This window comes from Clupea harengus, unplaced genomic scaffold (assembly GCF_900700415.2).
Source record: "Clupea harengus unplaced genomic scaffold, Ch_v2.0.2, whole genome shotgun sequence".
NCBI lineage: Eukaryota > Metazoa > Chordata > Actinopteri > Clupeiformes > Clupeidae > Clupea > Clupea harengus.
This window is the reverse complement of record NW_024879903.1, coordinates 22997-33935: the sequence shown is the minus strand read 5'-3', so window position 1 is coordinate 33935 and position 10939 is coordinate 22997. Positions and strand designations below refer to the sequence as shown.

The following is a 10939-nucleotide window of genomic DNA, read 5'->3' as shown; positions in this document are numbered from 1 at the left end:
CATAGAATTAATTAGAACTTTATAATTCAATGTATATTGAACACATTAACCCAAGTGGCTTACAGCAATAATTATTATTATGACAGTGCATGCTGTATTAAAAGTATTGAAAAGGCTTCACACTGGCATAGAATAAAACAAACTAAAACTGCAGCAACCATGTGTTCTGACTTTTATTTCAGAATGGGCATCTATCTGATAACAGAGCATGAGGTTACCAGGGTCCAAGTCCAGATTTAAATAGACACACATTCACTACATTCACTGGCTGGGACTTGAAAGATGAAAGATGAGAGATGAGAGATGTATTCATAGTTCCATGAAGATAGATAGCCTATAATCTCAACTCCGTTATTCTCTATTCATTGAAGATTAACACAAAATCCAAACAAATACTGCGCATTCTAGGTTTTTACTCAACTCCAGAGGGCAGTGTTGTCTTGGTAAAACTCCAATCACCAAATTAACTGGAAATCTTGCAGCAAGGTGTATAACATGAGCTGTAATTGGTTACACTTTTTGTACGCAATCGATTAATCGCAACTAGTCATGCCAACATCAGCAACAACACCAGCATTTGTTTTAGTAATGTGTAATTGTAGTGAGCAAATATGTAGGCTACGTGTGGTGCAATTCAAACTGAAATCAAGCCTGTTTCTTTCTTTTTTTTTAAACTGAAAGACTTTTTGACTTTCATCTCCTTGTTTTCTAAGCTTCAGGCATAGGGAAGGACAAAGGCAACTTTGTCCAGTTCTATCTCCATACTATTCCATATTGCCAGTAGTCGTGGACAGGTTCCTCTAGAGCAGGCTATTCACTCATAATGCCCTTCCCTCCCCAGCAGAAATGCCATTAAGAGGACATTTTTTCTGTCTTTTCTGACGTCCTTCCATCCATATTAAGCCACATATCCATGATCATTTCCCTGTATTACATAGCACCACCCCAGGAAGGGAGAGTGGAATTGATTTAACAGGTCCTGCAGGGCACCATGGGCTCTGCTGAGACAGCACTTGCCTATCCTTTGGGCATTTTCTCATTCCCATGATGACACAGCGACCTATAGAGACATCATGGAGGACTGCGTCATAGTGCAGAGGCTTTCTCCTGAAGGGATGGTGTGAATTGGAGGTGTTGTTTTTTTTATCTAGAAGGTGCTAAAGTGTAAAAATGATGTAGCATCAGTCTGTCAGTGAAACAGAAATAAAATGACACTGAGTTTATTGAAGATATTGTGAAAGAAATTATTTTAGCAAACTTTTTGTGATATCAAAATATCGATGCTCAGTGGGGAGGGGGCTCAGGGGGTCAATGATCTTCAAAGTTTTGTCCTTAACACTGACCCTTATGTGATAGTAAAAAAAGGAATGTTGCTGATGTGAAAATGAATTCATTTATTTTCCAAGCATGATCGTTTTTTTTCCAAAAGAAATGGTGCAACCGTTAACTCAGGATGCTGAAATAAAATGGTGAGATGAGATCACACACATACGTCTCCAAGATAAAACTTAATGTATCCACAACGTGTTTACAAGGTTTGCACTGACTCCTCTTCAATTTTACTTCAAATGAGTGACGAATTAGGGGAAAAGTGTGTTACCATATCACCCAGGGGACAACCCCCTAAAGCATGACTGCATTAAGGAGATTTCATCTGGGGATTCATGCATTAGCTAACAAATAGGGACCATGCGGTTGAATGAAGTCAAGCAAACGTCGGTTTGCCAATTATAAATACACATGGGCCCAACAATTAGTTGAGACACCAACAACAACTCCAAACAAGCTGCTGTCTAGAGACGATCAGAGTGTTCAGAACGCAGGGCCTACAGGTGGTGAAAGCAGAGATAGAGGCTAGGAGATAAAAATGTCTGCCTGCAACAGGAAAAATAATCTTTCATGTACACATTTCTTGCAACAAATATGCTTTAAAAAAGCCACATTATTGTGATTTCTTCTGTTTTTGTTATTTTCTTGTATTCTTTTTTATTATCTGCTTGTATTATTTGGTATTATCTGCTGTTTGAAAATGCCTTTGTATTTTAATACCCTGTTACATAAATAGTCTTCACTGCTCTTCCTATCATACGTGTTGTTGATATTCTATACATCATGAACGATCGTGAGAGGTTATTCCTCTCAACATACATTCTGATTGAAATAAAACATTATTATTATTCTCTTGAAAAAAACAGGCAGTGGGAGGGAGCTAGAGAGAAGTCACTCTGTGCTTTTGGAGGCAACTATATCTACAAGGTGTGTTTGACTGATGAGAACACCACGTATAGCCATATGACCCAGTGCTGACATGTGTCTTTGGTTTCAGGTTGAAACGACATCAAAAGATTAGATCCAATCTCATTTGCTAACGCTTATCCCTGCTAAAAGATGGCCTGTGCCGTCTGGTAGGAGAGCAAAGGCTTTTGGGATGGCTTGAGCAGCAGTGCATGTATGAATGCAGTCTTATTTGATAAGTACGTTTAAGAGAGGTTGGACCGGGGGATGACTGTATTCAAGCATGTTTTGGAATATTGTTGATAATGTGAAAAAGAGGAAGAGAGGAACTTTTTTTAAATCCTAAAGCATTTTCAAAGCATAGAAAAGTATATACCATAAGATAGTACACGCTTCTGTGATTCACCATAAACATCTAACTATGCTTAGGTAATTTCCTCTCTAATGGAAGATCATGAAACTGGTTGCTTGCATGGTACCTGTTGCTGAATAACAAATGTTTTGCACAACATGAGTTACAAAATGTCATGTGCATCCGCAAGAAGCTTTCATCACCTTTTACCCTTCCCACAGTATGTCCCAAACAACCATTATTTCAGTGCCAGAGTTTAAATCACTCTCTTCTCACGTTCTGACTGTACCTCTTTGCCGTTAAGCCCTACATGAGAAGCTCTTAACACCAGGTCCAGGGAAAAGCATTAGGTGGTTCAGGGACACACTTAGCTTGAGATAAGATTAGAAGCTCCAGCTCCAGCTCCACCAGATTGCTGGGAGTGTGCATGATTGAGTGGGGCCTCTGATGAAGCAAAAATGGGTGCGACTCTTTTTGAAAAGATGTTCAACCTTTTGAGCCTCACTGCACATTTTCAAAAGCATCCTCCTGGGATCCCAAACAGTTATGTCTGTCTTGTGCAGGATATCCAAGGCAACAGCTGGGGGGGTTGTAATTGTTTATGCTAGTTAGGTGTTTCTGGTAATGCCAGGTGTTGTTCAACCTGAAAAAAGAATGAGTTTATAGAAAGGCCTAAGACACTATAAAAACGCTTGTCTACAAGAACATTTTCATGTACGAAATATTACTCTTGTAGCCACTTCTATTCACATGTATGCAGGTGTCATTTGGTCAGAACGAATAAGATTTAAAATTTCATTATTGTTACGACCCCCTGCAGACTCTGTAGTGACCATTTATACAATAAATATGCTGAAGAAAAGTGAGAAGAAGTTTTGCGCTATTAAACCCCAAACAAATGCCGAATGTAAAAGCTATCGCTGTGGAATCATAAATTCTGACAATAACAATTTTGGCTGTATTTTTTCATAAGTTAATGACATGTACTACAATCATTCGGGTCATGTCAGAAGTATAAACCCATGTTGAGATGAACAATTGTTTGAGAAGCCGCACTACAGCTTGCACAGAGGGAGGTGCGTGACAAATCGCATTTTGAATGGGAGGAGGGAGGGAGGGAACGCCAAGCGTTACTCAGCGGGTAGCTGTTCGCGTTCAGTGGTGCTGATATAGTCTGATACTTTTTTAAAGTAAAATGTCTGATCGTTATGGGGTTTTCACTGCAGAGCAATGGATGTAATATTTGAATTGTGCGGGAAAAAATCTGTAAGAAATACGGAATTGCGAGTGTTCGAAATGGGATTATGTCACCCGTGCGTGAGAGGATTTTGAGCTAAACTCTGCACCTGGCAAAGAAAACAAACGTAAAGAAGCTGTTTTATGGTCGACTTCAAGGTAAATTACACATTTAACTCGATTTCCTCTCAAGTAGATTTGAAAAAAAAAAAAACAGACGTCCCTACCATCTTGCTTTGGTAGGCTGTAGTTCTTACTTTTCTTAAAACACCTTAGACACAAGAGTTACAGCCACCAAACTATTTTATAACATTTAGTTTTGGTGGATTGTAGAGATTTAAGCCTTTAACACGACGAAAGATATGACGTGAATGTTGTGAGTAATATGAAGTTGGTTAAAGCCATTACAGACATCATCTATGTTGGTATAAAGGTTTCCATTGATTTTCACAGGTACGTTTGATCAGTTATCATTATATTGTTTTAATACAGGTTCATACACAACAATACAAGGATCAAGACTTTAATAAAATCAACATGGTAGCATACTGAGCTGAAGCTTAATTTCCAAGGCCTCAACACTTCATATTGACATGCTTCATAATGCCTCTGAGCCTCATAATGCCTCAAGAACACGTAATAGCCTATAAGCACTGTGAACCACCCTGCACAGATCAGCACACATGCATACCATGCAAGGTAGTGCAGCAAATCAGTGGATGTTTAATGAATTTACTGATGATACATATCAGACATGCATATGTATTTGATGTTTGATTTGAACGTATAACGCTAATGCGTCCCCAGGCAGAGCCTTTTTCCAAGCACATTAGGCAGCATTGGTTGTGCTGTGCAAGTAATCTCATTACTGTAAGCTCTTTGAGTGGCACCCTCCTTGACAACAAGCCTATCCAGAGTTATAATTTGGCTATAGTTAGAACATTTAGAATCAGCTATGCAAAAATGCCAGGCCTGAAATACACCTGAGAAGAAAGTAGGAAAAAGTAGAGGGGGGGGTAGATGGACAAGCACCCTAGGTATTATGGAAGATATCCCATAGAAGATATTCCGTGGCTATACATCTAGAAAACACCTCATGACCATACAGCTCACTTCGTGTGTAGTGTAGCACAATATTTCTTACAGTGATTTGAGGTAATGACAGGTAATGTTGACATCACCCCACCTGACCTTCCATGGTAACCAGACCCTGAGCCAGTTTGTATCTGGGACTGTTTACATTCGTAGGCATAGCTCCCGGGCGGCAGAATCAAAAGGTTGCAAATTGTTTTCCTTGGGCCATGGACAGACAAAGCTCAGTAATCTCCTGCAATCCTAATGCGATGTGGTGGACAAAATAGAAAGGCACATGGGGTTATACTTACCCACCTCCTTTTAGATCATCATGCCCTGGTCTCCATCTGAGAACCCAGACTTACTGACTTCTAGGAAAAGAATACTATTCAAACATGCAGCTTAAACTCCATCCTTGTCTAATTGCTTTTCAAAACTGTGCAATTCTTTACAGTTAGCACTTAATTTCAAAATGAAACAAGGATGTAAAGAAAACCTAACATAAAAGAAGAATTGTTTAACCATCTGGCAGTTTCAGATGCATTTGGCTAGATGCACCACTTTGGAAGAATTTAAGAAAAACAATACAATTCAGCTATAATTGCTATATAACTGTACAATATATCAACTTTCTGAATGCCTCCTTTCTAGATATTACTTGGACCTTTGGATGTGTGCCAAGCAGTAGTTTGGTTTCATGGAAGTCTTGAAATAGGATAGGTTCAAACATCTAAATCTAAAAATATGAAGTCAACTGGATTGAAACAATAAAACTAAATACATCTGAATATGTGTCCTCAGTTTAAAAGCTCCTTGAGCATTTACAAACGAGTAGTAAGTCGTTTGTTGTGACAGACTGGGTACTGTATAGACTTCCTTTTCCTTTCTTTATTCCTCAGATTACCAAGGTCATATTTTCAACCTGTTGAATTCTCAACCTGTTCACATGATAAAAGTTTTTATATTCGGGCTGGGCAGAGATGATTTGGGTTTATATGATCGGTACTGGGCAGACCTGGTAAAAAAAAAGTGTCACCCAATTGATTTTTTATTGTACGATTTCTTATCTATTTGGGGTTTCACAATTTAGACTTTTTAATATTTATTTTTAAATGGTCCAAGTGAAGTGGACCAAAAGACCCTTTTTACTAAGAGACTTCTCCCAACTACAGGCTTCACTGAGCAGCCTGTGGAAGCGAATGGAAGAGTAGGGAGCCATGCCAAAGATCTGCACTCAGCAGTCCTCTGCCTCCCCTATGATAGTTGACGCACGTGAACATGGCCTGGAGCAGATCGAGAGCGGCGACGAGAGGTGAGAGAGCACAAACACGTGTCTGTGGCGGCAAGCACATAAACACACACTCCCTCTCACACACAGAAGATAATGTACAGATTTGGGTCAAAAAGCTGTAGAGGATACGTTCTTCAAGGCATCACACCAAGCCAGTGCTATCTGATCTAAGATATAAAGTGCTTGAATGATTCTGTACAGGCATTTTCTTAACCTATATATTTTTTAATAACTGCAATACAATTGTATTCTATATAGACTGGATATCATAGATTCACTATTGATAAGTGTTCTTCTCTCCCCATGTTCTTCATAGGGAATATGATCATCAAAGAGACTCCTCTACTGGCACAGGAGCCATGGCCAGGTAAGACTACAGCTTCACATTTAAACAGTTGAATGGCTTTGAATGGGCAAACAACTTACCTTCCGCAAAACAAGTTCCACTACACACAACCCATCTCACCCATGTTAGTCTTTGGATAAAATAGAGGACAATACTATACTAAAGACAATATGACGAGGTCATGAGCTGAAGTGCAAGGAGCTTACTGACCATAACAGTAAGATTCGTATGTACATTTTACTTAACAAAATAGCTTATTGGTAATGTAAAGGGGGGATTTCTTACTGGGCTCAGAATATTTGACAGAGATATAATATATATAATATAGGACAGAGATTATTCACTTTGCAAGAAATCTTAACTGATTACTGGTTATTTACATTTTAGGCATTACACAAAGAATTATGTGAAGGATAGCTCATTAATAGACCTGTAGGCTTACTGTTTTGCTTATAGAGACTAAAGTGCTCCTTCTTATATTCACATAAAACATGGCCAGCAATGGTGAGACTTAGGTGATTATGTCTACATTAAAGGAGTAGGAGAGGGGTGTGGTGGGGGTTGAGAATTTATACGATTTCATGAAATGCTTAAACCTACACTATGATGCCTCTTGGGAAGTAGACCTTCATGAAGAAAGAAATATGTGCCTAGAAGCTAAGGCCTCTTTCTCTTTCTGCTTCGACTCGTCAGAGTGTCCCGGTTTGTGCAAGGCTGGATGCCCTTTGGCCAGGGAGAGGAGCGCCGAACCTCCTTCATGGAGCACTCCCAGGTGGAGAAGCTCCAGGACACCTGCTCCGAGACCAGAGAGCAGGCCCTCCATTTACGCAGAAGGAAGTGAGTCTGCCATTACCCAGGAGCTGCTTGGTGTTTAACCGGTGACAGTAGGGCTATTAGTGGGATTATGCAATCATTTATTAATATGATGATGACTACGTAATTCAACAACGTAAAGTTTCTGTTATTTTAATTTTGTATCATACCATGGACTGAAAGTGACCTGAATTTTTTTTTTTTTCCTCTTTTGACGAATTTACACCAAAAAAAAAGAAAGAAAATAAAGATATTTCATTGTTTGTTTGCATAATACTGAATTTGAATAATACATAACACTTTAACTCTTTGTATCTCTTCTTTCAAGTCATATCAGCCAATGGCCTCTCGCCACCTCCAATATGAACAACTGCAACAACACAGACGAGTAAGTATCACCATCAACTGTAACTGCAATAGATTATCAGTGGTTAAATCATCCCTATGTGCAACTGCAAATGCCTGAAGGCTCCAAGTTTACAATTAATTGACAGTGAGAGTACCAGTGCCCCCTGTTGGGTGCAAATATGAATGCATGGAAATTCTGGGTGTTTCTCGGCACCCGAGGAGAAGTGAATGTCTATGTGTGGTTTCAGGTGTAAAAGGAGCCCTTCCCACATCTGCACAAACTAAATCCCTTGTCCTGGCTAGTCTTAGTCTGAATAAATCCTGGCTAGATTATTACACATTATCAGAATATAAAATGAAGATACATTGTGTCTGAATTAACGTTTGGTCATCCATGTCTCTGTAGCAAAAAAGATGACAAAAAGGAGGAAATAAAGAAAGATGAGAAAAAGGACGAGAAGAAAGACGAGAAAAAGGATGAGAAAAAGGATGAAAAAAAAGACGAGAAGAAAGATGAAAAGAAGGATGACAAGAAGGATGAGAAAAAGGACGACAAGAAAGACGATAAAAAAGATGACAAGAAGGATGAGAAAAAGAAAGAAGAACCTCCGTAAGTACAGCAGTAGAGAAGGGATGCAGAGTAAACCACAGTCTCTCAACCATGGTGTATAAATAAGAACACTTCACTAACTTTCACAGTTTATTCAAATGCTGATATGATTTTCTCTTTCAGGAAGGAGTACTGGGTTATGGATCCTTCTACTGACTTGTACTACCACTGGCTAACAATAGTCGCAGTCCCAGCATTTTACAATTTGATGCTGCTTATCACAAGGTTGGTACTCAGATCATGTTTTGATCTGTCTAAATCTGTTCACGTACTTAATGACACTCATAAAGAATACATTATTCTTCAGTTGTGAGGAGAAGAAGAGTTCAGCTTTATAACATGACTAAAAAACACATATCTGATGACTTATGGCAATGCTAAGGGACAGAAATATTTTAATGTAGTGCTGATCTTTTTCCAGGTTTCACAATATTCTAAAATGTTTAAAATCCTTTGTTTCCACAGGGCCTGTTTTAATGAACTACAAGCAAACTATACCTATCTTTGGATTTCTCTCGACTACTCGTCGGATCTGCTCTACTACCTAGACACCTTTGTGAGATCAAGGACAGGTACGTTTTCCTTTTCAGCTGAGCATTAGTTGGACAAGAATGTGTATGAATATGTGTATACTTACAACTGCTGAATATCTTTCACAGGTTTCCTGGAACAAGGCCTGTTGGTGAAAGACATAGTGAAGCTAAAAGAACATTACAAGAAAACAACACAGTTTAGATATGACGTGTTTTCAATGCTCCCAACTGATTTACTCCTGATAGTGATGGGCTATGACAATCCTGAGGTTCGTTTCAACCGCCTGTTCAAAATGGCAAGGCTCTTTGAGTTTTTTGACCGGACTGAGACCAGAACCAACTATCCCAACATTTTCAGAATCAGTAACCTTGTGTTGTACATCTTGATCATCATCCACTGGAATGCCTGCATCTTCTTTGCCATCTCCAAAGTCCTCGGCTTCGGTTCCGACACCTGGGTCTACCCAAACATCAGCCACCCTGAGTATGGTCGACTCGCCAGAAAGTACATCTACAGTCTCTACTGGTCCACCCTCACCCTTACCACAATTGGAGAGACACCACCGCCTGTGAGGGATATTGAGTACCTCTTTGTCGTTGCTGACTTCCTGATCGGTGTGCTGATCTTCGCTACCATTGTCGGTAATGTAGGTGCCATGATCTCCAACATGAATGCTTCCCGCGCAGAGTTCCAGGCAAAGATTGACTCAATCAAGCAGTACATGCAGTTTCGGAAGGTCACCAAGGACCTGGAAGCCAGGGTCGTCAAGTGGTTCGACTACCTCTGGACAGAGAAGAAGACCTGTGACGAGAAGGAGGTGCTGAAGAACCTTCCCGACAAGCTCAAGGCCGAGATTGCCATCAATGTGCACATGGACACGCTCCGGAAAGTACGCATCTTCCAGGACTGCGAGGTGGGTTTGCTCATTGAGTTGGTGTTGAAGCTTCAGCCACAGGTGTTCAGCCCCGGTGACTACATCTGTAAGAAGGGTGATATTGGACGCGAGATGTACATCATCAAAGAGGGCAAGCTGGCTGTGGTGGCAGACGATGGGGTGACACAGTTTGTTGTATTGAGCGATGGTGCCTACTTTGGCGAGATCAGTATCCTTGGTATCAAGGGCAGTAAGGCTGGCAACAGGCGAACGGCCAACATCCGAAGCGTGGGCTACTCCGACCTCTTTGCCCTCTCCAAGGACGACCTCATGGAGGCACTCCTGGAGTACCCCGAAACAAAGAAGGCCATTGCGGAGAAGGGGACAGCCATCCTGATGAAGGACAACCTGATAGACCTGGAAGCGGCCAATGCGGCCGGAGACCCCAAAGACATGGAAGAGAAGATCGGCCAGCTTGAGAACAATTTGGATGTCATGGCTGTCAAGCTGAAGAAGTTGATGAGCGACTGGACAGAGAACCAGCGCAGGATCAAGCAGAGGATCACCAATATGGAAGCCAGGTGCAAAACTCTGAGAGAGGAGGATCTCTCAGAAGTTGTGGCAGATAAGAAAGAAGAAAAGAAATAGACTCACACAGTATTACAATAACATGCCTATATACCAAAAAAGGATCGTAAGGGCATTTTTCTTTTTGAGTTATTCATTCACCTAATATAGTGATCCACCTTTCAAAGGAACTGTATGCATAGAAATATACTATGTATTGATACTCATAGTGGAAAGGCTGTGAAGAACAGAATATTTGTGAATTTTTCTTCTTCTTTTTAAAACACGGACTACATCTGAGTTTAATACAGGACCAATCTCATATTTACCCCAGTTCATTTGTTTGAAAATAAAACAAAAATACCTGACAGAATGTGGTCCGCTGTGTATTGTTTATACTCTTGTAAATGTCAGAATTTTCATTGAATAAAAGCTGCTTTGACAGTTCAAACACATGGCATGCCTCATTAAGGTTATGGGGTGATCATCACATTCTGGTTAAAACACTAGGAGAGAATGTTTTGGCATTTGCACTTTGATCACTTCCAGCTCATACCTTGAAATATCCCTTATTATTATACGGCTCTTCAGAATGCTGCATAATGTCCCTATGATTTGAATGGGTCAACCCAATGTTCAGAGGTCCAATGTTTCTTTAT

The 10939-nt window shown here is 40.1% G+C and overlaps 1 protein-coding gene across 1 annotated transcript; it reads left to right on the top strand.

Moving 5' to 3' along the window:
• The first annotated feature begins 3676 nt into the window (after nucleotides 1-3676).
• LOC122130690 (cyclic nucleotide-gated channel cone photoreceptor subunit alpha-like) lies at nucleotides 3677-10731 on the top strand. The gene is made up of 9 exons (XM_042705418.1): nucleotides 3677-3982; nucleotides 6070-6209; nucleotides 6505-6555; nucleotides 7228-7371; nucleotides 7676-7735; nucleotides 8102-8305; nucleotides 8429-8530; nucleotides 8771-8877; nucleotides 8965-10731. Exons 2-9 carry the CDS (start codon nucleotides 6115-6117, stop codon nucleotides 10359-10361), a joined length of 2160 nt encoding a protein of 719 aa, XP_042561352.1. The 5' UTR covers nucleotides 3677-3982; nucleotides 6070-6114; the 3' UTR covers nucleotides 10362-10731.
• Nucleotides 10732-10939: the final 208 nt, after the last annotated feature.

What these genes read in the sequence shown, in the direction of transcription:
- LOC122130690 (XM_042705418.1), top strand. Translation starts at nt 6,115, where the DNA reads ATGCCAAAGATCTGCACTCAGCAGTCCTCTGCCTCCCCTATGATAGTT. An exon ending in ATCGAGAGCGGCGACGAGAG is followed by an intron (nt 6,210 to 6,504) that starts GTGAGAGAGCAC and finishes TGTTCTTCATAG; the next exon opens with GGAATATGATCATCAAAGAG. An exon ending in AAAAAGAAAGAAGAACCTCC is followed by an intron (nt 8,306 to 8,428) that starts GTAAGTACAGCA and finishes TTTCTCTTTCAG; the next exon opens with GAAGGAGTACTGGGTTATGG.